At 41.6% G+C, this 27,457-nt stretch overlaps 1 protein-coding gene across 4 annotated transcripts in view; it reads left to right on the forward strand.

Annotated features, from left to right (window-relative positions):
- The first annotated feature begins 6 nt into the window (after positions 1-6).
- PPP4R1 (protein phosphatase 4 regulatory subunit 1) overlaps positions 7-27,457 on the forward strand; it is a 54,631-nt gene continuing 27,180 nt past the window's right edge. For 2 of the 4 annotated variants that reach the window (XM_082754255.1, XM_082754257.1), the window contains exons 1-3: positions 7-59; positions 11,971-12,106; positions 19,479-19,585. In XM_082754255.1, the coding sequence (XP_082610381.1) occupies positions 12,048-12,106; positions 19,479-19,585 (166 nt within the window). In that variant the 5' untranslated portion in view covers positions 7-59; positions 11,971-12,047. Of the gene's footprint in view, positions 60-11,970; positions 12,107-17,867; positions 17,908-19,478; positions 19,586-27,457 lie in introns of those variants that run through there. The other 2 variants (XM_082754256.1, XM_082754258.1) reach the window with 2 other exon arrangements.

The following is a 27,457-nucleotide window of genomic DNA, read 5'->3' on the forward strand; positions in this document are numbered from 1 at the left end:
CATGAAGCACGGCCGGGGCTGCGCGGGGCTCCGCAGGGCTCCCCCGCGGCAGCGCCGGGGTGCGTGGGGCGCCCGTTGGCGGCGGGTAACGGGCGGCGGGGGGCGCCCGCAGGGGCTGAGGAGGAGGAGGAGGGATGAAGGAGGAGGAGGAGGAAGGAGAGAGGGGGTCAGGGTGGTGGTGGGGGTCGCCCCGCACGCCCATGGCCTCGCCTGGGCAGCCCCGAGGCGAGGAAGGCGGTGGGGGGGTGGGTTGGGATCCCCCCACCCCGCCCCATGTCTGTGGGAGAAGGGGCGGTGTGAGGGGTGGTGTGAGGCGCTGTGTGAGGCACAGGACCCAATTCTGGCTCCAAATATGAGCTCGGAGGTGCCAGGTGCTGCTGTGCATAACGTTACCCAGGTGAGGCGGCGTCTCTCGGCGGGGCCAGCGCCCAGGCAGCGTTGGCAGCACGACGAGCATCAGGTAGGGAGCGAAAATGGAGGCAGCAGCCCTCTCTGAGGCGGCTCCTGACGTAGGATCCTGCCTGGCAGCCCACAGCGGGTGAGCAGACCCTTGCCACCGTCTGGAGGTGCGTGTCTGCTGCACAGCATGCTCACGAGGAGGCCAGGCTGTGGGAGAAACCCCCCCTTCTTTTTGTTGCTTTTGTTTTTTTTTGGCTTCATTTGTATTTCTGGGGGTGTTATTTTAGCTTATCAGAGCCCAACCGAACGTTTTACATCTCCTTCTCTCAGTTTTGGGATGTGATGTATGAAAGCTTTTTGTTGCGTGTTGCCTCACACAAAGAGAGAGCCTTTTTTGCCAGGCTTCGTTTTTTTTTGTTTGCTTTTGCTCGGACTGAGAGCAGAGCTCTTTGGAAACTTTCTGTGATTACAGGAGGACTTCCTCAGAAGTGGTACGCTTTGAAAAGCCAGTGCCTTCTGAAACGTCTACTTAGGTTATGATTTTTCGTGACTGTAAGACAGGAGTTGGAGGAGGATATGACTGTAGTCATCGGAGGGATGATTCTGAATCTATGGTTTCCCTGGTGGTGGTTTGAATGTTATGATCTTGCCTTTAAAAAGGGAGAAATTATATATGCTGGGATCTATATGACTCAGTCCAGATGAGAGCATTCTGAAGGCAAGAGCCAGAGAAGTCTAAAAACTTGCAACCTCATTAAAAATGACTGAGGTTTTGATGGAAGCAGATAAAAGTCAATAGCTCGATATTTCAGTGTTTTACTTAAACGCGAGAGGAATCGGTATGAATCAATGTGCGCTGTCTGGGCATAAGTCAGTCACACGATGTCTTTTATGGCTCTTAATTTCATGTGGTTTTGCTCTTGTGAGAGGGGCGTGAGCTACCAAAAAATGATGATACAGAGCAGGGAGACTGTACGTCCCTAGGGACGGTTTTTGTACTTGTTTGAAATAACCAGATCTTGTACCCGTGTACAACAGGTCTCAAGCGATTTGTGAAGGTTTTTGCAAGTGATGCATTATCTGGGATTACATTTCATGGTTGCAGGGATTAAAAAGACAGTTTCAAAACAAAAAAAAAAAAAAAACAGAAATACCACAAAAAGCCACAATTTTTGCCTGGCATTACCAGACCTGAACCCCACCCTACAGGACCTTGCTGTAAATATTTCAAATGGTTACAGCTCTTCTGAGCAGAGGAGTTAGAAACTGGTTGAGAGGTGTATTCCTGCATGCTAGAATGCAACTGTGAGAAAATTGGGAGTGCTGGCAGCTTTTACGCGTGTGTGATTCTGGCAGCTGTGCTCCTGCTATGAAACGTGCTGCACAAGGAGAAAGAAGTGAATTGTGTGAGAAGGCTGAGATGAGGCCAGCTGATAGACTGTTGAGAAAAGCCAACTGTGTAATTTCAGTCCTTGTGCTTCTGACTGATCTGGTATCCACCGACAGCGAAACGTCCGTGACGTTCACTGGAAAAAGCCAGGAGGAGTGATACAAAAAGTAAGACTAGATACGTGTGTAAAGATCTGGACTGGGCATCTGAAGCTGGGATCCACTTAGGCCCACGCCTTGGTGTGCTTCAGGAGGTTGGGCCTTCAGTTGTAGCTCATCTGCAGGTCCAGGTTTGATGCTGAATCACAAAAGTGTATTTTTTATGGTGATAATTCCTAAGGTGAGTCACCGTTTTCTAATGCAGTAAGAGCATTACAGGAAATAAGGACGTGGAATCAATAAGGTAACTAACAGATAGCTTTTATTGGTCGGGTTGTAAAACAGTAGGAGAAAGTCCCGGAGCTGAGCAAACAACAATAAGCAGTTGGTGCTACAAGTAATAAACTAGGCATCTGTACAGCTTCTCAGAGCTGGCAACAGCTATTTTATGGTCTTGGTGTTTAAGGCCTGTAAAACAAAGTATTTTACCAGAAAAGTGGCATTTAATGAACAACTTGTACCACTCTACCTTTTGTGCCACCCCTCGGTTCTTGTGCCTGTTCACTGCATGCTGATTGACCTGGACTAGCAAACAATAAATTATCTTTATCTTTGCAGTGCTGTTTCAATGGTTGCTCGTAAAAGAAAGTTTACCTTTTCCTAAAGAGGGCTTGATAAATATTTAAGTTCACTGTAACTTTTTCCTAGATATCAGTAGAGAGTAGTGATCTGCTTTTGGGGTTGGGGAAGATCTTCAGGGTGCATGCGGAAAGCATCTATTTAGAAATTGCCGTTTGTTTATTTGTTTAAGAGGTCAGAGATTAAACAGGAGCTCTTATAAGAAAGGCTTTTAGAGAGCGGCTGACAAACCAGCTGGATTGACTTTTAAATAATTAATTTTGGCTGTGGTTTGCTTTTCTATTTTGAAAGCTTCGTATTTTCTGCTCTCGGTTGCTTGGTAACCACGGGAAAGCTCAGATTTTTATTTTTCAGGTGAATGCGTGCTTCACACCTGACAGGACATTACCCAGATGATTCCTTGAAGTAGTTGCAGAGCTTGACAAATGGTATTTCAGTGCTTGAATTCCAGCTGATACTTTGTGTCTGTCCAGGTAGCTCCTGATGTTAAAGGCTATGATAGTAATTAAAGAGATCCTGTTTCTCCCGTGGTCAGCCAGTGGCTTTTCCTTGTTTGAGAGTTTGAAGATTAAAACAAAAAACCTCAGTGGATGTATTCTAGCAGGATGTACAGAAGGTTATAAAAGAAATTTACTTCCTAAATGTAAGTTCTTACTGTGAAAAGCAGCTTTGCTCTTAACTATAGTCGTCATCGTGTCCTGCCCCCGCCCAGTTGGTAACATTTGGTTGCATTTTGTCTGTGTGGAGGTGAGCCTAACAGAAATCCTAGCGTGATATCCATGAAGGTAAAAAAAAAAAAGGAGGGAAAATAAATCCATAATGGTAAGAGGGTGAAAACTCAGAGTGGAAGCCTGCAAGAAGATTCCCCATCCCATCTGGCCACTATGCAGAATGAGATAGCAGCTCAGTTTCAGCTGGGCAGTTACACTACTTGAACTATCAGTTTTGATTTTCCATTGGAAATCTTGTACCGTACGTGCAGAGACGTCTGGAAATTTGGCTTTTGTTCAAATACCTGTTTGGGGCATTCAAAATAGGAAGTGTAGCAAGCTAAGTGGAGATCAGGAAAGAAAATAACCACGACCAATGATAGAAAAGTAAACAAGAGGAGTGTAGAATTACTTATTTTTGCTGATAAACAAAAAAAGCCTTTATGATTCCTCCCAGATGTATTCTACCTCCCTCCCTTCCCCATGGATGCTTCTGAAGATTGAACTGATCAGTCCAGCTAGATGCAATCAAACGTACCGTGATGCTTGCTCCTTTCAGTCTGCTCATCGATGTGTGCAGGCTGCGTGCTCTGAAAAAGAGAGCTATCTGTAACCAGGATTCAGGTTGTGAAACAGGATAGCTCGATTTCATTCAGGATTTTAATTGTGATTTAAATCGAGGGAGGGGAGAGATTCTGATTTAATAACTTTAATAACTGGTTTTACTATTTTGCCTTTTTTTTTTTTTTTTTTTTGGAAAAAGTTCATTCTCACTGATAACTGACAGCTACGTTTACATACAGCTTTTGGACTTTTGACAATCACAAGTCTTACATGCGTGCTTGGGTGATTTAGGAGCCTAACATCCAGATGCTGAAGCTTGACCATTTGTCATGTTGGCAAACAGTGATAGTTAGCGTTATCTGTACAGATAGTGTCCACGTGATTTAAAAATAAAGGGACTGATATTTTAAAATGTAATTTAGACAGGCTATAACTTTTAAACAAGGCTTTATAGCTAAATATATATATGTGTGCGTATATATAAACTTGTTTTCCTTACTATTAGACTTTAGCATTAAGATGGTATCTTTTTGTTAAATTTTAACACTAGCTTCATTAACTGTAAAAACTAATTGGATTTTACTGGTGGATAGAGCAGTCCTAAAGATTTTTTTTTTTAAAAAAGGGTCCAGTAACTTTAATCTAGTAGATCTCTGCTTTTGGTATCTAGTTCTTTTTTCAGTGATTGGAAAAGGAGGGCAGGTCTTTTTAGCCTTTTCTCCCAGTGAATGAATGAACCAGTTATTTAGCTGAGCTGAAGAAAATGCTCTTTGTGCATCTGCAGATGTCAAAAGCTGGTTTATCACTGGCGTTTTCATGTTCCAGGTAATCAGCAAATCATCTGGCATTAGCAGTGAGTTTGTGTTGGTTGAATGCTTTTAATTAAATTATTCTATTAGACTTCGGGTCATGCAGAAGTATCTTCCCAAACAGGAGCTTATTTCCATGTGAAGTATTTAATTTCAATAGCATTTTTTATTTTTTTCGGCAATACTTAAAGTCAAAAGATATTTTTTTTTCCAATTAAATAGGTCTGCCTTTCCCTGTGGTGTCAAATCACAGTTTGACACCGTGTTTTAGCTCTTGTTCCCTTGCAGTGAATTGAGTATTGTGTACTGAGACACCGTGCTATGTTAAAATTCACCTTTGCTTTCTCACAGCCGTACACGGTACCAATGTGATGGTCAAATGCTGTGCTGCCATACTGGCCTCTTGGTCTCGTCAGAGACAGCTCTGGTGAAGGAGCACCAAGATATTTGGAGTTAGTGGGCTGGCGTTTCAGTAGCATGCCACCCGTAATCTCTGCACTGCAAAAATTAACAGCAATTAATGGCAGACATGCTGTAGTGCTCGGGATCAATTCTCTGGCGTGACTGAGGTTCTGGTCAATTGGGAATCTAATAATCAGTTTTCAACACTAATGAAGCGTACTTGTTCAGTCTCTTTTTCCCCGGAGGTCATGCTTTAATTCTCCTGACTCCTCAGTTCATTTCTTTGTCTTTTAACTGACCCTCACAGAAACTGGGAGACTCAGGTGCTTGGCTGTGTCCCTATGGAATTAGAGTTGTGGGGGTCTCAGGTGGGTAATAGGTAGTCTCTCTTTCTTGAGAAACCTCTTAGGATCCTAGAGAGGAGCTGATGATTTGAGGAAAGGGTTGTGCTTGAATTGATACAGGCTAATGAACCTTCCTCGTGCAGCTGCACGTTTTCTCCATTACCCCTAGCAGAAGATTGAAGGAGAGGTAATTTTCCAGGCTTTCAGCTTCCCAAGGTCAGTAGCATCACTTTTGATGTGGAAATACGTTTTTCACCAGCCACCTTTTATGTTCCTGGCTCTGGCAGAAATCCTCGGTCAAGGTTGCCAGCTCCTGTTTTTTTTTTTTTTTTTTTTTTTTCCTTTTGATTTTCTCCTAGGGCTACAGGTATTCTCCGCCTCTTCCCTTCCTCTCCCACTTGGAGAAAAAGGGGAAGGAGGGGAGAGAGTCAGGACAGAGATGAAAGTTACCAAAACCTTAAGATAACGTGAAACCTCGGCGTTCGTGCAGTTTGTTCTGCTGACCTGTTGTGGAGGTGGCCGACTGCAGCGTGTTGAAGATGAAATGCCTCTTTCCTCTGTGTGGCTTTTGCTGCTGAGACTCTCCCGCTGTATGGGCAGAAAGTTTTCATTCGAAGAGCAGCTGCTGCAAGAGGTGGCTTGGGCAGGAGCTGAGCTGGCTGAAACGGCAGCCTCTGCTGCGAGAGCTGGAGTAACAATTCTGTTTTCAGAAGGCTGAGCCAGGAACAGCTTCTCCTGAAGGAACCAGGGAGGACAGCAGGGCATCTCTGCCTGCTTTGGAAGGTATAGCAGGAGAAAAATCAGCATGGCTTTCAGGACAACTGCACTAAGAGTTGAAAGCATGGTTTGTTTGGTTTTTCCTACTATCTTGAAGGCAAAGGAAAATGAAAGGTAAATAGCACAAAAAATGTGCTGTTCCAGGATACAATTTTCATAATAGCTAGAAATATGAAGAAAAGAAAATGTTGTTCTGTAGGAACCCTAATGCAGCCTGTTGGAATGTTTTTCTCTAATAAACAAGCCTGCTTAGGTATTTTTTTTTTTCCTTGTTGCCATGGTGCCTAAATAGCTCCCAAATCTTTGAATGTAAGCGAGACCACCTTTTCCTTCCTCTCCGGCCTGCAGGACAAATAGCTTGATGTATCCGTGGGGATACTTCATGTGTGTTTGCTTGTGTGTGTGTGTTATTAGAGGAAACGGCTTCTGATAACGTTGAATTTAACATCCATGGTTGTTCTTACTTTTTCTGTGAGTCCAACATGTTCAGTGCTACTTCATCTTTTCCCCTTGACCAACTTTACACTTTGGGCACAAACAGGAAAAGTGTGAGGAGCTGCAGAAACAAGAGGAGTGTGAGGAGTCGCAGAAAGAATTTCCTCCTGTGAGTGCTCAGGAAACACTCAGGCTTATCCCAGTGCCTGTCTTGAATTCTGTCAAAAAATAAAAGTCTGCAGAGCATTTAAGTGGAGAGAGGAGAAGGACAGCTAGGAAGTTCAAGTGGTTGATGCTGCAGAGTTGCATTTTACGGACTGTGGATGTGGACTTTGCTGCTTTTGGCCCAAGTAAGCACGTTTGAGATACTGTGCTCGAACCAGCAACGTAACTGCACAGAGGAGCAGTGCTTGAGCCGAGTGGAGCACTTGGGTTTGTAGCTGATGTGCTATAACGCAGTGTCACGTCATGGCAGAGCTAGCACAAGCCTTTAAGCTTCAGCATTTGAGCTTCAGCTGCTTGCTTTGGAATGCTCTCCTGTCCAAGCTTAAAACACAGTTCGAGCTCGATGGTTTCGTGTGTAACAGCTGCCCAGCTAGGGGCAGAACGTGAGTGTGGCTCCAGGCACAGTCAATGTGGGCATCCTATAGGACCAGGCAGAGCATCTTGGTGGAAGGGGGCTTCTTTCCACAACGCCACAAGACTCAAATAGTCGTGCAGACGATCAAAAACCCCAGAAGCAGCAGCGGGACACGTTCAGAGGGCGGATACCTTTGACTGTAAGGCACTCGGAGCGGAGGAAAAAAAGTGCCTTAGAGTAAGTTCCTGCTTGCACTGTCTTTGACTTTGCTCCAGCCTCCTTCCAGGAGCCTTAATTGCAGGCAGTGCAAACAGCAAGGGACACGGATACCATGGGGATGGGTGTGACGTGTTCCCTGCAGGAAACTGGTGGACGAAATATAAACTGCTGATTGTTTTAGCTGGTAGCTTGGATGTCCTCTTTGTTTCAGTTTCCTGCGGACCAGCTCTTGTTGCAGGTCTGGCCGTTAACCGGTAGAAGGTCCATTTTGCTACTGTGCTGCGTAAGGAGTAGTGGGCAAGAAGAGACGGAGCTGTCTTTCCTTCAGTTGGAGCAGATCAGGATTTGCAGTGCTGTCTGCGTGCGCCTTGAAGAGACAAACCTGTTTGTAGCTGCACCTGTCCTTGGTGCTTTTAAAGGATTTTGTATCACCCCTCATTTTCTCTTCTGTTTGACGAGAAAGGCAACTCCTTTGGCGTACCTGATAACTGTCTTTTTTTATTTTTGAAGGCTTTTGCTAGACGAAAATATTCCCTTAGTCTGTTATGTCTTAGTGGCTCCTTTGTATTTGCTGTGCACGGGTTCTGTGTGCAAACAGCTGCTGATTTGGATTCCTGCATCTTTCTTTCATCTGCTAAATGCTCCCCTCCTGAAGCCTGCAGTCAGGTCTGATTTTAACGGGTTTGATCTGTGCGTCAAGCTGTTCGCAGCCTTTACTATGAAAGTACTGATGTGGGAAGCCTTGCTGGTAGCACGGCAACTTGGGATGAGAGCTGCTTTGCGCTTCCCCCTCGTCTTCCTTGCTTCTGCCTCTCTCCCCTTTCTCTCCCACCACCGAGCCTGGAGTGCAGACGGGGGGGTGTGTGCGTACAGGTGAGATTTAACACAAACGGGGCAGGAGCTGAAGTGGGGATAACGCTTTGTGCTTCACAGCAGAGTTGGGGTGAGAGACAGAAAAGGGGAAGTGTGGTTCTTATTTCTACTAATAGGTGGCCAGACAGAAATCTCCAGTTACCACCTGCACATCCTTTTTATACTTCCACTCACTTGTCTTGTATTTTGCCAAGTGTAATCACTCGCTGTTCAAACTTGTATTTCTCTCTTACAGTGTTTACAAAATCAGGGTAAACTTGTGGCACCTTATTTGCATTTTCAGCCTCCGAAATCTACTGTCTGCTTTTCTGCTGTAGTATCTCATGGACAAGGCAGCTCCTGCGTTCTGCGATCAGCAGTGAGTAGTATCAGGCAGGTGAGGTGGTGGAACTTGGCATTACACACACCGTTTGTGATATCTATTTCATTGCTCAGCTCAGAGAAATAAAGAACTGCTCCTATTCAGAATGCCTCTCTGCTCATTGCTGACTTTCTGTGCCCAAATGAAGGAGGCTGTGTTCGTGCCATGGAGCCCATAGCAGATGCAGAAGAATATACATGACCTTGGTACTGAACAGTCCGTGGTAGAAAGTCATTCGTGTATTATTAAATGCAAAAAAAAGCAGTGATTATTTTTTCAAACGTGATCTTTTGTGCCTGCCTGTGAAGACATGACATGAACAAGACCTTTGTGAACGATCTTAGGAAGATGAGACTTAGAGTAGAAAAATAAGCTCCCTTGAAAATTGGCCTGCAGGCAACAGTTTTATAGGGGGCTGAGCTGTAAATGGACTTCGCTGTGTTGCACGTAACTTCTCAGCCAAACTTGTCACTGGTTGACTAAGCGCAGTCTGTCTCAGCAAGATGGCTTTGTAGTGTTAGTTAATAACTGGGGCAAATAATTGTTGTATCTCTGCCATAAAACGGAGAACTTAAGGCAGGTGTGTGTCTTTATATATTCTTAGTGTGGTGTGGACCAGGTGCAAGACAGAGACAGGCCTGAAAAACTTGCACAAAAGAGTCAAACAAATGATGGGGCAGGAAAACAAAGGCAGAGAGGGGAATTACGTGGCTTGTGTCACACATGTCAGTGACAGCCAGATACTAAAACAAAATTCAGTGCTTCTCTTGTTACTTTGTACTGCCTTGTGTTTCACGGTGGTAGCGTAGAGTTTTGAAGAATGGAGAATTTCCAGAATGGCGAAGTTTGCAAACTCCGAAGTACAAACCCAGGGCATCTAGATAAATGAATGCATCTATTAATTTTGCACTGCTTGGCTCGTGTGGACAGAAAGTAGTGGCACTGCGATTGCTTTTCATGCTGTTGGCTGGTGAGTGTTCCTCACCCCACCACCACTAGCGACTTCGAGTTAATGGGAGAGGATGTTTTTATAGAAACCCCTAATTTCCTAGGGGTTCCCTTCTCTGCCCTGTTGGTGTTGGTGTTGCTTTTACCAGGATGCTGCCATTTGAACGAGCTCTCCGGCTAAAAGCTGAGGTGCTGGGGCTGAGTAGTGCTGCTCACTATCAGTAGCAGAGGCAGATCTACAGACTTTAATCTAGGAATGTAAGATCCTGTTACAAAATTAATTTCACTTGAATATTTGAGTGATATTGTCCCCACCAGTTGATTATTTTTGGAGTTTAGAAATCAACGTGAGTGCAGTGGATTAGCCAGCTAGTGAAGGTAATGACTGTAGTGATTAAAAATAAATAGTGCAGCTCATTTCTTGGGATGAGGACTGTGCATCTAACTTAATTCATGTATGGGTGCTGCAGAATGAGTTCACAGCTTCAGAAGCATGTCTTATATCAGCCCTGTGAAAGCAGGACCTCTCCTACAGCAGTAAGACAAGTCGGTGTGAGAAAGGTGTGTGTGCAGAGGTGTCTTGGCGTACGTACTAACACAGGAAAACCTCTGGTTTCGGTTGAATTCGTGGGTTGAATTTGGTTCTGTGAAAGGCTGTAACCTGCTTCTTGTTAACTTACCTAATCCGAACTTGCTTTGTATGTTTTTACCTTCCCTCACCTTTTCCTGAGAAAATAAAACTGGGTCTCGAGGAGGAGAGGAGAGAAACCAACCAACCAAAACAAACCCAGCAACACCCAGAAAACAAAATAAACCCACAAACCCGAACCCTTGTGCCTCGGTCCCCTAAGGTCTGGGCAAACAAGTTCAAACAGTTGTGTAAACCCCGGGTTGCTAAGTGCTTGCCCTTCCTGCTGCAACAGCTTTATGCAACTGACCTTTCTTCAAGCCTTCCTCCTCCTCCTTCCCCCGCGGTGTGTTCCCCTCTACCTTGGGCATATCCGAGAGCACTACTTTGTCTCCCAAAATTGCTCTTCCAGCTGCTTTGGGATCTTTCTGCGTGTTTTTTTCCTTGCCACTTTCTGATTTCTCTTGTGCCCTGCTCTTTTTCCCATCGCTTCTTTGCTTGCTCTCAAGGATTTGCACGTGCTGCCAGCAACTGCAGAATTTGGACCTTCACCCAGGCATAGGATTTATTTATGACCACTTAAACGATATCACTGTTTCTCTACCGAGAAGATGGAGAATTAATTTGCTGGTAAACGGATGCTATTAATTCAGTGTAGGTGTGAAAATATTACTCCTGTAGAGACCTTTGGTTGTTAATTCTTTTAGCATTTGAAATATGATGAGGAAGACATTCAGAAATCAGTAGCTGCTTAGGTATTTGGGATGTCGAATATTGAGGTTAATGATGCCATGTCTGATAATCAATATACTATAGCTGTATGGAAGGGAAGACGTGAGTAATCTTTTTCTCCACAGATTTTACTTTTTTTTAAAAAAAATCATCATTAGACTTCAAGATCAGTTGACCTATCTATGTTTGCCAGTTTTCAAATGGCTTTTCAGATAAAAGCCCAAAGAATAAGTTGTAGCATACTGCAGTGTCGCATTTTCAGGGGTGAAGCTGGTGACCTGGGATAGCCCTTGCACATAAGCAATTGCATTTGCCGTTCTTGCAAATAAGTTGTTGCGTTTGCAGGCTGGGTTTGTTATCAGTCTGCGGAGTCGCGTAGCTTAGAGGGCATACGGAAACTAAAAAAAGGTGGTAGTTCAAGTCCTAAGACTTCAAGCAGCTTTGCAGAGCAGGGCTGGACCCCTTTTCCAGTTCGTTGTGGTTTCTGTTCATGTGAAGTTGTCTTTTCACAAGCTGGTTAGCAATTGTGCAGTAGGTGAACTGTACCTGGTTTTTATTTGGTAGTCAGATAACAGCAATGCGCCTGAACTTTTTAACATGCTTAATTTAAAAAAAAAAAAAAAATTTTTTGTTGTGCTAGATGTTGCGTTACCTCTGGACTAATTGCACCTATGATTTTAGTCTGTGTATGTTCAAAAAGCTGATTTTAGAATTAGCTAAAAGTCACTTGCCTGATTCTGTATACATATATATATATATATATATATATAGTATAAATGTCAGATTAAAATAGCATGAGCCTCATGTGTTTAGTGAAATGTCATGGTTGGGAATTTAGAGACAATACCTAAAAACTGGATTAAATGAATTTTGAGTAAATGACTTTTGTATAGGAAAGGCTTCCTGGGGGCCGGGGAAAGGTGGGGGAAATGATTTAGTGCAGCTAGTAAATATATTGTCATCAGAGCCTTGCCTAGACTTGTGTATTTCAGCCCAACAACAGACATCATTTTAGTGTTAAACTACTGTGATTATAAGGAGTATTTCTGATGTCTCTGATAGTTGGTGTGGATGACTACAGCTCAGAGTCTGATGTGATTATTATACCTTCAGCCCTGGACTTTGTCTCACAAGATGAAATGTTGACACCTTTGGGAAGACTGGACAAGTACGCTGCAAGTGAGAACATATTCAACAGGTATGCTTTTTAAATGTCTGCCTAACAGTGTGCAAACTATTAATCTGATTCAAATCTGACAAGTTATTTTGCATGAAATACAAATAATTATTAAAAAAATATATATATATATTTAAGAATTCTTCACTTTCCACTCCTCCTTTTGTTTGCTGATGCTTCCTCTACTTACAGCTAGCAAAATGTTCTTCATAACAGAAACTTACCCATTAATATTGTAGTTAACTTACCCGTTAACGTTAACTTACCCGTTAATGTTGTAGTCTGCATTTACCCACTTTTATTTCGGTAATGCCACTGAGCTAATCGCTTCACTTAAAAGCACAGGTATTGTAGAATACTTGACAGGCCTGCGCCCACACACACTTCCACTGGAGGAAGAAATTCAAACCCAACATTTAATTGTAACTGTAAACAGATCACAGAAATGTGTAAAACTACTTTTTGTGGTGTTTTATTTTAATATAGTTTTGTTTGGTCTCCAAATACATCTTTTAATAAAACCTGCTTGCTTTTACGTTGAATTCTCTGATTTAGTAGCATATGGAAGATAAATCTGTGATCAACCACCCTGTGGACTAGCCTCTCAATTTTTGTTGTTCGTGGTCCCTTCTGTATGATTTAGCCACATGCTTCAGTCATGTGAAATATGCTTAAAATTCCGTACTGCATACATGAACATATCCCAGTTTGGAAGGTTGGTTTATTTTCCTTCTTACTTAACTGAAGCTAAGAAGTGTATTACGGTTTCTCTTACAGCCTGCAGAAATCTGTCTGTATAAATTAGTTCTGAAATGACCAATTTTAAAGTTTTTGTTTGTTTTCCTGAAATTCAAAGTTTGTAGCATTTTAGAATTTGAGGTGAAGTCAGTAACTTGCCACCCAGCAGGGTGGGTGTTGTTTGTTCAAATTTTGTGGGGAGGGAGGGACGAGGAGACAGCTTTTAGATTTATAGGTATTTCATTGTGACAGTCACCTAATAAAAGCCTGTAGAGTGGAGAATGAACTTGGAAATTCAAGTTATGTGAAACTTGAGTTTTCATCAAGAATAGGAGTCCTAATGTTTTACTGGGATGTGGGGCATGCAAAAACTTGAAGTCTTTCGATGCTGCTGCCCACCTTTATGCATCCTGTGCTTACCTCTGTCTTTCTGGAGGGGAAAGTGGGTGGAGAAACTGTAATTTTCTCTGTTTTTTGTTTTGTTATAAGTGTCTTGCTTAATCCTAGCTGTCTTTGTTAGGCCTAGGTGTGTTATGTAGCATAAGAAAATATAGGAAATAGCATATGGTAGTCATTAGTGATAAGACTAAGTAGCAGTTCAACTTGAATGAGTGAAGTATTACAGACAGGTTATGATGACTTAGCATCAGTCAGGAAATATGGGAGAGATTTTTGCTCACTGAGGTGAATTGGAGCATTTCATAGGCAGAAGATTGGAATAAACAGCTTAATTATAAATTAGTTTCTGTCTTATTGAAATGGTGTAATCACATCCAATTACTTTATGTTCAGATTCACTTATATTATGATTAAGTTAATAAAACTAAGTTCCTGTGACCTTGAACCTACATTTGTGTTCAGGCTTCAAATAGTAGATTCCCAAACCCTTGAAACTCAATCATTGAGCCTAAGTAAATTTGAATAAGGTTTTTTCTTTAATTAAATGGATGAGTTTATATACAGAAAAATATATCTTTACATGTCATTTTAAAGTATTTTTTTCTTTTTGCATTGTTTTTATTTCCATTTTCTATCTGGTTCGTCATCTGCTTCTGTATCACATTTACGGTGATGATTATATTGAATAAATTGAAATTATTTTTACTGATTACTACAGAAGCCTAGTCTTTGGGTGGATTCCTGGAGCACTTGCAATTTCTTAGTTGGTTTCTGAAGGTCAAAGGTAGTTCCTCTGAAATGGAAATTGATCTGTCTGGATACTAAGAATTATTAGCAGATAAGACTTGAATTTGTAAAGAGGAATTGCCTCTTTATTTAAATATATTTAGCTCCTGGTGGGATGAACTGGAAAAGGAATATAAGCTAGGTTAGGGAATCCTTTACCAGCTTTCCAAATGGCAGGAGTGGTTGCTGTAATAATTTTTAGCATATTGTGGTCTGCATCCTCACTCTTTGTACGGGTTTTCTGAAGCTTTATTGTCATTAACTTGTTTCTGCTCATCATTAAGAAGGCTCAAAGTGCACAACAGTCATTAGCAGGTCTATCTGAATGGCAAGATAGTACCTGAACAACAGACCCATTCCTTTTGATCAGCTTACTTGCTGAGGAATTGCTGTTGCCCTTTCTCTCTGTGGCGTATGGGCTGCTGCAGTGGAAGTTAACATCCCAGCCAGACCCGGTACATTCTTCAAACCAAAGTGGATCTTGGTGGCAGACTTCCATTCATCAGTACGACCAGCCCGGGCTATCAGTGAGGATATTTAAAGTTACCTTCTTGCCACAGTGCTCTGTTTTCTGAAGTACTTCTTCACTTTTCCCTTAGAAAATAGTACTTAAGAAGTTGCAGAAGAGTCCTCTTGTGTACCAGTGTAGGAGTTCCAGCAGAGCCTACCTACTGGCCAGACTTTCTCAGCTGTGAGAAAACCTCATCCATCCATCCATTAGAAGAATGCACCTTGTGACTGAATAGGGAGGTCTGGAAATGCTCTACCCGTCTCTTCTCTGTAGACATCCTCTTCTTTGGATGAGGCTCATTTAGGTCCCAGAACTGGTGATAGTGACTTCAGGATGTTTTAGGATGATTTCCGGTTGTCTGCTTTTTTACCAATTCTATTAATACCTGATATTTTTTGAAATACTAGGTCTTTTTTTTTTTTCTCCTTTTATTAGTAGTTTAATTTCAAAAAATAGTTTAATTTCAAAATAGTGGTAGAGCAGCACTCAGTGGTAACTGAAGATATATTAGATCTCAAAGAGGGATTATGCGTAGGTGTGCTTGCTCATGTACAGTTTATCAGTAGCACTTCTGCTGTCTACAGTATAGGTGAGGATCTGCCCTAAAGCAGTCTGGGTGATTTGTCTCTTTTTGCCTTCATGGCACAGGTATATTATTTTTGATATAGCCTGTGGAAAGTAGTCTTCCTACTTTCTGGACTCCAGATGGACTTTAACGTGGCTTTTTGATTCCTGACTCCAGCAGCACAGTATCCAGTTTGCTTTGACATTTCTGTGATTCTGGAGCCAATCTCGAAATTTGTAGAATATATGCTCTACTGTGGAGTGAGGCTTTTCAGGAACTGAGAAGTCCATTTCTTCCCAAAGAATTAAGGGTAAGGATGAATTTTTAGAAATCAGTGTCTCAGGGCCTTAAGAAATGTTGATTGTTGAGAAACACTATCAAGACCTTCCATGAGTTTCAGAAATTACCTTGCCTTATTTTCGTTTAGATCAGATTATAGCCAACAAGCTGATTCAGAGTTTGGTTATCCAAAGCTACCCCATCTCTTTTTCCTCACCACACTCCCTTTCCCTCTGTCTGTGCAGCCTAGCCTGGTGTAACCTTTCTGTTTTCTGTTTATTTGGTGAGTACTGACAATAAGGAAATGCATGGCTTTTGCATAAGTTTTCAAGTGCCATTCATTCTGACTAGGATGTTTCTCAAGGAACTTGTCATTTAGGATAAATCAGGTTATTTTTTATAATTTCTACCATCTCTTCCCTGCGTACTGATGTTTCAGTCCTTCTGATCCCACTGTATGTCACAAAATAAAATGTAGTAAAAATGAAACAACCCCCAAAACACAGAATTGCAGATACATACATACCAAATTAAAATTACTCAAATTTAGCTTAGAAGTGTACATTAAAGTTATACAAGCAAAACTATTACACGTCATAATTTTCCCTAAACGCTAAAAGTAGTCTTCATTACTCCTGATATTTATAATAACAAAGGGAGCATGTACCTCTGTGCATTTAGCCTTTCTCCTTAAGAAAGGTGTAAAGATGTTCATTTTGAAATTGGCATTTGATTCAGAATAACTTCTGAGATAGTTCTGGGAAAAAAGTGTCATGCTAAGCTACTACCACAGATACTCATGTAAATATAAGAGGTCCTCAATTCTTAGCTTAGAACTTGTCTGAAAACAGGCAAAGAAATATTTTTCTTCTTCTCTCACTCTTTCTGTCTTTTATTTTTTTGGTAAGGTTGGTAAGGAATTCTTGCTGGCTAAATGCACCCCTTCATGCAGATGAACTCTGTAACTTAAATTTTCATGGTGTAAATTTAGTAAGGGGCTAATAATGATTGGTACACAGCAATTACATCAGTCCCAGTACTGATTCCAAATAAGGGCAGTGTATAAAAGGGGTTTGAATGAGCCATGCAAAGGTATTTATAGCTCTTCTTGGACTGTATCACTGTATATCCCAATTATGTCCCTGTGCGCAGTTTTTGAAATGTCTGTGCCATGCAAGTGGTCGTAAATAAAGGCAGGGAGTTTGTAATCTATCCACATTTTCTTCTGCTAGTCACGGTGAAGTAGAGCCTATGAATATCCTAAGTGCAAGTCCATCGGTTTTTCTAGTGTTTTTTGAGCTCTCCTTGTGCATGCTGATTTAAAAACAACAACAACAACGAACAACAACAACAAAAAAACCTTGAACAGGTAAAGTTGAACTTCACAAATTATCTTGCTTCTCTTGAGCATTGAGCCTGTTCACTTACTTTTGTTTTCATATCCATGTCTAGCTCAGACAAGTCATCCTTCAGAGCTCTGTTACAATTTCACCAACGCTCACCTGGCAGCTGTTGGCAGGCATGTGCTATGCTACTATCCATGAATAGTTCATTCTGCTGTAAGCTTTTTGTAGCTAGCCCACCAGTGTTTGCATGAGCAGAAGGATTAGGCTGCTCGGGCACTGGGGCCCTTTCCTTACTCTCTACTCTCCAGCTTGTGGCAAATGTGAGGTAGATTTAGCTCTGTCTCCCCTGTTTGTGCTTTGAAAGCACCTGGAGAATTTGGACAGATTGTTGGGGGTGGTGGCAGAACTAAGAGCCCCTGATGTTTTAGGGGACCTGAGTGAACATCGTCTCCCAGAGCACTGGGCAGATGGAGGTAGAGATTACCCTGTCATTAGAGGCTGCTTATACCAAGCTGTGTTTTCTACAAATAAGCCTAACTTGCCCTGTTGCCTTCTCTTGTAATGCTTTTTAGCAGAATCTGCTAAAAGCAAAAGTAAATGCATTGATTCCTGTACGAGCAAAGGAGAGAAGTATCGCAATATCTTCTACCTTCAGTACATGAGAAAAGTTGATTGTCTCTTTGAGTGGATTTAACAAGAAGTCATTTCTATTTCAGGTTAAGTTTTGTGTTTTCATCTCTTCTTTAGCAGAAGGTTTGTGGCCTTCAGTGTACAGGGTGGTTTATTCAACACAATTTATACCTCTTCTGTGTCACCAGGGTAAAAGGTTATCAACAGGATGCTTGATTTGGAAGCATGTTGCTCTAAAACTCAGTTCTGTCTCCAAGCCCAGCTGGGAACAGTGTCTGGGGTGTGTGTTTTTGTTCGATTGTGCCAGGAGTTGCTGACCACCATCTCTTACAGCTACATGTGGCATCTGTCCGCCCTCCAGTCACTGTTCCTGTGTCTACATCAGTAGGCTGAAAATCCCAACCCGGTGGATCGGCTGTCACGTCTCTTTTGCTTTTCAAGGTTATGCGTAATGTGTAGGAGAGACAGGCATCCAGGCAGGCTGGTGCATGAAATACGCTTCATATGTTCCTCTTCTCTTTTCAGAGCTGTCCAGCCCTTTAAAAGACCAAGCCAACCCTGCTTCTAGGTTAGTCTGTTTCCCTCCATTAGGATTTTGATAGCTGAGCTCGCGACTGAAAATCAAGATCCCTGCCTAGAGACATTGCGCTTTTACCATGTTGAAGAGCGAGGAAAAGGAAATCTGTTAAAGGCAAAGAGCGTTTTTTGAGCTTGTTTGGTTTAGAGGATTTTGTTCATCTGTGTGTCAAAACAGTTTAATTTAAAAGAGTTCTGCAAGTGGCCAGTGTCAAACACTTTAAATTACTGATTTTTCAGCTTGAGAAAACTTAAATATTTACTTGACGTGGGGAATTCATGAAAGCCTACTGCGTTTCTCCGATGGCGTAGGACTGTGAAGTTCTCAGGCTCCCCTTGTAAGCTAAGAATCCAACCATCTGTTTGTTACCAGCTTGTGGCAACCGCTCACAGCCACCACTTGTTGTGAACACGACCACGTTTATTTATGTTTCCGTCCTTGTTTACAGCACTGCTGTTTGTCAACAGTCCTTATATCCAGGCTGCACCCTAACAGTGGTTCTGTCAGTCAGTCCTGGAAATATCTGGCACTTGACCCCTGCTGCTGCTTTAGCATTTTGATAAACTGCTCAGGGGCAGTGCAGGAGGTAGCAGCACGTTGGGCAGGGCTCCTTGGCCCATTCTGCTGTTGGGATTATCCTGCTAGCTCTCTGAGCTGATGTTCTCCAGCCACATTGCCCCAAAGGGGGAAGAACAGAGTCAAGATGGCCATATGTCATGACAGGCTGTTATTGGGAAGGGTTGCTCGCTACACGGTCAGCTGCTTTGGTTAAAAACTTAGGGTTTGGAGCTCTCTGACTGATGCCTAGGACTTTGTAACATAGGCTACAACGGACTGGTAGGGGAGGAAAAAACCACATTTGACTGCATCTTGTCACTGAGAAGTTAACCCTTAGAAAAAATCCTCATGAAGTAATAGCAACTGAGGTGATTCTGACTCTTTTCCTGTTTCCCTAATATTTCATTTGCTGCTTTGCTTAACCTGTGTCCCAGGTGCATGTGGGCTTGCGTGTGTGTTCTTTTTATTAGCACAGGATGTGCCCACTGCTCGCTCTATCATTTGAATGAAGCTCAGCCTTTAAATGTCATCACTGGTATGGAAATCTTCAGCTTAAAGTTTTCACACTTTAGTTATAAAAATAAGTTCGTAATTACGACTGAAACTGTTCTGACAATGGTGGTGTTGTCATGCTTTGTATGAATCAAGTGAGGGAATTCGGAGGTGAGGATGGAAGGCTGACACTGGCTCCTAACTTCCCACGCTCCTCTTTGCTCACTTGGCAGATGGTTTCCCATTGCTTAAAGTTGTGGCTGGTTTCTCTTACTCTTGTAAGCTGAAGAGAGATTTTTTTTAATGTTACATTTAAAGTAAACAGTTCTTCAGGGTTATGCTGAATATCGGAATTGATAATTCCCAAAGCAGGGCTAACTAAACTTACTGAATTAAAAGTGAACTTACGCAGAATTTTATTGTTTAAGAAATGTGCACAACTTTTTGATTTGGCTGTGTTTCTGGGCACAAATAATTCTATATATATATATATTTTTTTTCTTGTAAACTAGGCAAATGGTGGCTCGAAGCTTGCTGGACACTTTGAAGGAAGTCAGTGATGATGAGAGAGATTGCATTGCTGTGTTGGAGAGAATCAGCAGATTAGCTGATGATTCAGGTAAGTAGCTTTACGCATTTTACTGGGTTAATGAGGGAATATCAGATTTGCTCAAGTTGGACCAAAATCTCTTCATCAATATTCAGATTAGGTTTCTACAGAGTGCAATAATGCCATAAAATTGCATTTTCCTCAATAACATCTCCCCTCCTCTTCCCCCAAGACAACGTTTTTCCTTACTATTTTCCTTGACAAAATTAAGTCCCTTCAAGGCGTGTGACTACCACTTTCCATCAGTATAATTTAAAAGAATTTCTATGTATTTTGGCTACTCAGCAGATCTACATGGTTATTTTAGATTTGTAGATAAAGAAAATTTCCTTGCTTTGAAAAGGATCTTGCAAAGCATCTGTGCAAAACTCCCATTATTTTTGATAGAATTTGAGTGCTGAAGTTGTTCTTTTGGTCCCTTTCGGGCAACCAGTGGTGAAGATGAGAGGCAGCAGGAACTGGTAGGCAAGATGCAGATAAAAGTAGTGAGTAAGAAGGAGATGTGCTTCTACTCATGAATTTCTTGAGACTGCTGGGTGTTTGGAATAAAATGTAGAAGTAGGAGAATAATGAAAAACAAATGTGAGAGGAAGGAGGAGCTCTTTTAAAGAGGGCTGTCCTGGGGAAAGGGTTGAGGGGAAGAATGGTGTGGACAGAGCTGCAATGAAATCCAAGGCTGAAGATTCTCTGGAAAGAATTAAAGGATTTGACTGGAACAGTGCTGATATGGTTGAAGCACCAGAAGAAAGAAACAAAAGGCTTTAGCAACAAAGCATCAGAGAAATGCATTTGTCATTGGTGAATGCTATGAAGAAATAGAAAAAACTTTTTGTTAAATTTAGTAAAAGATTAAAATTTGTTCCTTTTGTTTAAGGTGTGTTAGTTCTTCTCCCTTCCAGAATTGCATAGCGCAATGCTTTCCAAAGGTAAAAGAAGTACTCTGCAAGATCCTACTGTTCTCAGTTGAAATGCACATTTTTACTTTTGTGAGCTAATGTCCTTGTTTAGCCAGGAAAAACAGCCTGTCATAAGCATTACCTAATTGTATTGACTACTTCTCCAACAGTTCTTGAAGAGGAAGAAAAAGTCACTATTCATTTCGAATGAAATGGTTTTAATCATGAACAGGGGCATGCAACTGTTCCAGAGTGCTTAGCTAGCTAAGCTCTGCTTCTCTACACATTTTGTGTGGTGTTCTTAACAGCTTTGAGCACCAGGAACTTGCTGAAGTTTCATTTCGGCCTTGGAAATAAGACAGATGTATGGAGGAGAAAATGACTTCATGCAGCAACTTCATAGCCTTAGGCTTTTCCTAGGTGATCAACCAAGTGTGTCAAAGTCAGGCTTGTTTAGGTAGAAATGTAATGATTGCCAAGAATTGAGCTCGAATCAATTTGTTGCCTTTAACAGGGGTGGAGTACATTTTTAGTCAGGGTTGATACTTTCCCAGCGTCAGTAAAAGCAGCATTTCAGGCTTTTCCTGCGTTGTAGAGGTTGTCTTAGCTCTGCCAAACTAGTAGCGCTGGATTCTGCAGCTGCTCCACAAATTAAATTTCTGCAAACTTAGCTGTGAGTTTCACGCCTCGAGCAGTTGCAGTGTTGGACTTGGTATATTTCTGTACCGGGGTGATTAGAATAACCTGACGTCTCTAACCATACCAAAATTCGTTAGGAAACTAGATCTGCTTTGTAGCCTTATAATGTGTGTTCTTTCATACTATTTAAACGGCAGCGTAGTGGGGTTGTTTTGTTTTGTTAAGGTTGCTATTAATAGAATTGTTTTTCATTTTTCTCATATCTGACGCTTTTTTTCCATAATTTTTCCTACTTGCTTTGTAAAACATAAAATAGCTGAATTTGGAAGAAGAAAACATAATATCAGCCATGCATTTTGACTTGCTTGGTTTGAGCCATATGTAATATGGTCAGGGCCATCCTGGAGTCAAATCATGTTTAAATACATAAATAAAAATCTGCTGGGAAGTCAGCCTAAACTATGTGCAGGTCTTCTCATTTCTGATAGCTGATACTTACTAGCCTGTTCTCCAACTTTGGAGAGTGTTTTCTTGTCAAATCAAGTCAGAAAGTATGACACTTTTTGCTTTTTGACAGTAGTTGATATATTAAGGTTTGAATTGAAGAATGCAGCTGGGATATACAATATCCATGCTGTCTTTGTACTGCTGGTGTTATCTAAAACACTGTAAAGATATCTAAGCAATCCTTTGCCCTATTAATACCCTGTAACTTCTGAAGTCCTGTTGCTGGGCTGATGTTTTTCAGACACGTTCTTTGCTCCTCTGCCTGAAAAATGTTTCCTCCTGTTTTTGGATGAGTTGGGACTACAATAAGACAGCTGTTTCGTGTTGTGTTTGAGGGCAAGAGAATTTCAAAACTAATTATTGTTATTGTTGTACTGTGATAACGCTGTATGAATCTAAATGGCATCGTTGTTGTGCTAAACACTGCATTCATGTGAAATAAAAATCTTCACTAGAAGATCTGCAGTCAAATATGTGATTGCAGGAGGGAAAGAACAAAAATCCATGAGATGTATGTGTCAGTATGATATTAATATCATGCTGACACATCTTGATACACCAATCCCTATACAAGCCTATCTTGATAAACCAATGGGCTAGCCGTGATGTAAAGTTTTGAGGGATCGTGACAAAGGCAAAATATCAGCTAAAGCTACTTATAAGAAAACATGGTGATAAAAAATTGTCAGGTATCTTTTGGTAGGAAGTCGTTTTCAAGTGGTCTTGTTAGCATCACTAATTTATGGAAGTTTCTTAATTGGGTGTGGAGGAAGAGAAGTAAGTATTGCCTATTGAATAGTGTTTGTGTCTACCGTTGTGTAGTTACACGTACAAATTGTATGAAGTGGGTCTCTTCCTGGCAGGGTATTTTGGATGTTTTCTAACGGAGGGATTCCACACTGTTTGTGGCTTTGCAGCTTCGTGTTAGATCACTAGTATCCACTTGAGACAATGCTGAAAATGAGGAGCTGCCAGCTTTGGTGTGCTGAGGGAACGCAGGAATTGCTGTGCCCTAGCATCACACCCTGCTGTAAGTGGCATCAAAAAATACTTATTTCACTGGAGGAAAAGCATCAGTGACAGTTTAGGAATAATCTGCTGCTTCCGACCCCCTTACTTGCCAAATAAACTTTTTCTTCCCTATGATCTTCGGTAGCGAGTTACCTAGCATAGTTCCAGCTGTGCTAGGAAGGCGATACCTTAAATTTCTTTGGAATCTACCATTTAATCACATTATAATTTCTCTCTTTCTTTAGGGTTGCTAGGTATTGCTTCTCACTTAAGTGTTCTTATGGTGTCTTTGAACCCATGCAGGCTTGGTGATTGGCAAATGTGATATTATTCCTCAAGAAACCCTTGTTAGTGTTAGGAACAGCTGGGCTGTCTTCGTTCTCAAGTGTAGACTAGTCACAGACTTAACATGAGTTTGAACAAGGCCCTTATGTCTTTTTCACTTGTATGAATTTGTATTCATTTCTTTTTATACCAGCCTGTGAATGGATTGTATAATGCAGGGCTTCATTGCTGCGTGCACAAGTACCATTAGCTTGCTTTGAAAGTTAGCCTCGGCCAGAATTGAAACATTCTTGGCATTTTGCTTCGTGTGACTGCAGTGCTGTGCACCAAAAGCTTCCCGTCTTTTGCAAGGGTTCTTTTAGAGGGAGAGCCTGGGTCTTCATTTTTAAAAATGGATGTGGTATTTGAGTGTCCTGGGAAATAAATACACACAGGTATTCTAAAGAAATGCTGCAAAAAGAAAGTGACTTTCTGGAGGAGTTGTACTTATTTGCTTGAATGTAACCAACTAGAAACTTTTCTCCTGAATAAAAATAGTCTTTTTTTTCTTTTTTCCTGCATAGAATCAGTTGTGGATGCAGTTTGCAGAGCACCCTGAGTTTTAGAAACAATTATTAGCCTAATTGGTCATTAAGCTTCGAAGCTGTGTAATCAGCCTTAATGTGGATGGCCTTGCAACCTTAATTACTTAATAGCGTGTTTAACCTGTGTTAGCAACACCATTCAAATCAAATTGCAGTTGTTACAGTGAGAGGTGCCAACAGAGTCTGTCTGACAGCACATAGTATGGCACTGCGTTCAACGAGATCTTAACATTTATGAAATATCAGTGGGAGCAGGGAGTTCCCTTTCCCTGCTGTCAGCAGCTACCCTCATACCTCTTCCCCCACCTCCTGCTACATGAGTTTTTCCCTTCTGCTGCTGCAATCCTTTTTCATCTCCCCGTGCTTCTAATCGATGACTAATGGGGACTTTCCTCTCGCTCGTTAGTTACTGTGCTTCACTCCTGGTCTGTCAGTCAGTAATGAAATTGATTTCTAGTTAGTAAAATAACCTGACTAGTGAAGCAGCGTGCAAATCAGACACATCAGTCTGTCTGATGGACCCTGAAGCTGGGCTCTGAAGGATGGGCTCTGGGCACACAGTGGATTTTCACTTGTCTAGGTTTTCTTTTGCCTTCAAAAAAAAAAAAAAATGGTAAGAAAGGTGGAGGGATATATGAAATAGGAAATGAGAGAAATTGAAAAGAGCAATGTAGTTAGTGCTAGAAGAAGAAAAGAGGGGGAAGGAAACTTGTATTTGGGAACAAAGAGGGTGAAGTTTGAATTGGTAAACTGCAGAATTTATTTAATTTAAAGCTTATTTTTGACCATGCAAATGACTCTTTCCATTACTATCTAAAATTATGTTGATAGATTTTCATCTCCAGGATGTTGTGGACTTCATACTCCGGCTGAATACATCAAGTGAGCATCTGTACAGGGGGATGGGTATGAAGGTGTTTTCCACATGGCTTGTTTCTCTCTACTACATGCAAATCAATATTTTCATTTGGTCTTTCACCAAAATATTTTTTTAAAGAATGAATGTGTAAATGGAAAGCTATGAATTCACACGTTTCTTTCTTACTCACAACCCTCTATCTATGAAAATAAATATTAATACTGAGGTGTACTTAAAACACAAATCATAGCTGTCAGTTGAGGCAGCCTTAATATCACCAAGTCGTTTTGTGTTGGTAGCAACACAAAAACATCACAGCTCCTCACAGATGCAGGGGAAATTGGTCATTTTGGGATAACCAAAGCTTTGCAGAATTTCTTCCAAATGCTGTATGTGTTGCAGAATAACCGATTGTGAAATAAGTCTAATTGTGAGTTGGCTCTGGAATAATGACTTCATTTTAAAATAACTGTTCTGGAGCAATTAAGTCTGCAGTAATCCCCCTTTCATTTCCAGTATGCAGCTCTAACCATGGTGCTTCACTTCCTCATAGCTGAAGAATACAGTAAGCATTGCACATTTATATTGGAAATTTGAGGGAGGTAGAACTGTATCATTTTATTATGGCAACTTCTTTATGAAGTTATTCCACAAACAGAAGAAACAGAAGTTTATTTTCACTTCTTCTGTCATTCTTTTGGATTGATTTCTAAAACTCAGTTCAGTAATTCTGTGTCTAGAGAATACAAGAGAGCTGACAGAATGAAATAAAGTGCTAATGAATGAGAAAAACGATTGAGTTTGCTCCTGAAATCTAATCTGGTGTTAATGTTTCTTTCCAATTTTTCTTTGTTTTGACAAGTTGCAGGGTTTTTTCAGTAGCCTGCTACTTTAAGGCATAGGCTTGTACCTTCAGGAGATAGGATTTTTAAATGTGCTTTTCAAACTTACTCTTCCAAATGGAAATAGTTATGTTCTGAGCAAATGGTGTGGAGAACCTAATCGTACATGGTAATTTTCCAGAGTGCTTAGAATAGAAACTTTTAATCTTGACATGAAGTGAAATTCTGCATCCAGATTTGGTTTGGATTTTGTGAAAGCCTGGTCCTGACTCTGTGCAGTGTAAAAAAATAAAAACAAATAAAAATTATGTATATATAATAATATATGAAATACAGATGTGTTCCCCAGCTGGATAAGCTTCTAATTTAAGAAGCGTCATGTAATAATTCTGTTTGATACTTCCACAGTTCATTTGCTGTGTTGATGACCGAGGCATAAACTACTGAGAAGTTAAAACTAAAATGGCAGGCACTGTGTTGAAGCCTGCTGACGGGCCTTAGAAGCTGCAGCCCAGCAAAGCTGAGGAATGAATTACAGGAATGACAAAGTGCAGGATCTTTAGTAGAAGTCTTTGGCATTGAGTTGTGTTTCCTAAAGACCCAAGCAACAGCAAGAAAAAAAATTGCTCAGCTGTAACCTTGTCAGACTGCAAGATTAGACGCTATTCAGTACACACTGGAACATATGCTGCAGTGTTTGGAAGAATTGAGGTCTTATCTAAATTGGGAAGCTTACAGTTCAGGTTCTTGCACAGCAGCAGTAACTCTCTGGAGCAGCACAGAGCCTTTTTGGTAGTGGATGACAGCGTTGCTTTACAGAGCCAGCGACGCACAGTGCAGGTTTGTTTGCTGGTTTTAATCAAGCTTACTAAGATGTCAGAGCCACGTACGTAAAAATTAGGAGATGTACGAACCAAGGTGCCTTTACAGTCCTAATTCATTCCTGGGCATGAATTTTTCACGTCTTTAATTGTACCATCCCAGCTGTTTTACAAGAGTGCTTCATAAAGAAATTTGTGAAGTCATTTCCACAGCAAAACCAGTCGGTTTAGGGAAAAGGAAGCGTTGTTGTGATGCTGTCAGTGGGCACGTAAACTGCAGAGGTATCAAAGTCAAAGCAGCCTGCCCATTGTGAGTGCCTGGTGTCTGGAGCTTCAGACGTGGCTCTGGGTATGCTTCATGTGGAGCTCTTGTTGGGTTTGATTGCAGCGGTAGCCTTTATCCAGCAGTGAAGCCAGAGTTTAAGGCTCCAATTGAATGAAGTAGCGTGCAATTACTGCGTGAAGGGTTTGGCTTAAGCATTTCACACAGCTTCGTGCTGGACAAAGGAGCAAATCAAGCTCCTCTGAGGTATTTTGCTGCTCCTGCTCTATTCAGATAATAGTGTCACAGTAAGTAGTCCCTGTGCCCTCTTTTACTCTCTTCTTGCTTCTGTCATCAGAAAGTTCTGCTGCTTGACAGAGATGTGATTGCAGAGGGAAACCAATCCAAGTGCCAGTTCTTTCTGTTTAATCATCCTCGTGTGGTGGGGCAAGAGCTGTGTCAGCCAGATCAGCCCCTTGATAGGGCTTGTTGGCTGGCTGCATTGGCATAATGGAAGGGCCAGCTGCAAGGTTGGGGTTTGGGAGGGTGGGAACCGCCTGAAGGAAATTCAGGAAGAGTTTAAGAAGCGCTGCTGCCAAACACGAAGCCTCAGCTGAATTTCTCCTCCTCTTTCCCACTCCTCTTCCCAACCACCCCTATCCCCCTGGTAAGTATCAGTCATCTTCCTTTTGCCACAGGGAGCAAGGCAGGGGTCCGATGAAGTGAGAAGGAGATCCTAGTGATAAGTGTTGTGGCACAAGCCTGGTGTACCCTTAGATCATGTCCTGGACGTGTTTTGAAGTAGCAGCCTTATGAGAAAGGTAGGAGGAAATCCCTCCAAACCTGGCGTTGGGCCCGGCTTCCAGTTTCTTGCCCAAAGTAAAGCTAGGCCTTATCTGACGAAGGGAACAGAATTCAACGTAGGAAGAAATCAGATGGTCTTGCCAAGTTCGGTCTTGAAAACAGCTGATCTGCTTTTGGTTTTTCCTGGGAAAACCTCATCCAGTGAAGATCGGCAGCTTATGGTGTCCTGTGTGCTAATAAATCTTTGGTGAATTTTTGTAAGGAAGTGAAAGATGAGGTACTATGTATTAGGCAACTTTAAAGCTAGGAGGTGCTGCAAGCTTCCAAAATAAAACTAAACAGAAATGAGGAAAAAAACAGACTGAAGATGG

This window comes from Aythya marila (genome assembly GCF_965140915.1).
Source record: "Aythya marila genome assembly, chromosome: 2".
NCBI classification, from domain to species: Eukaryota; Metazoa; Chordata; class Aves; order Anseriformes; family Anatidae; genus Aythya; species Aythya marila.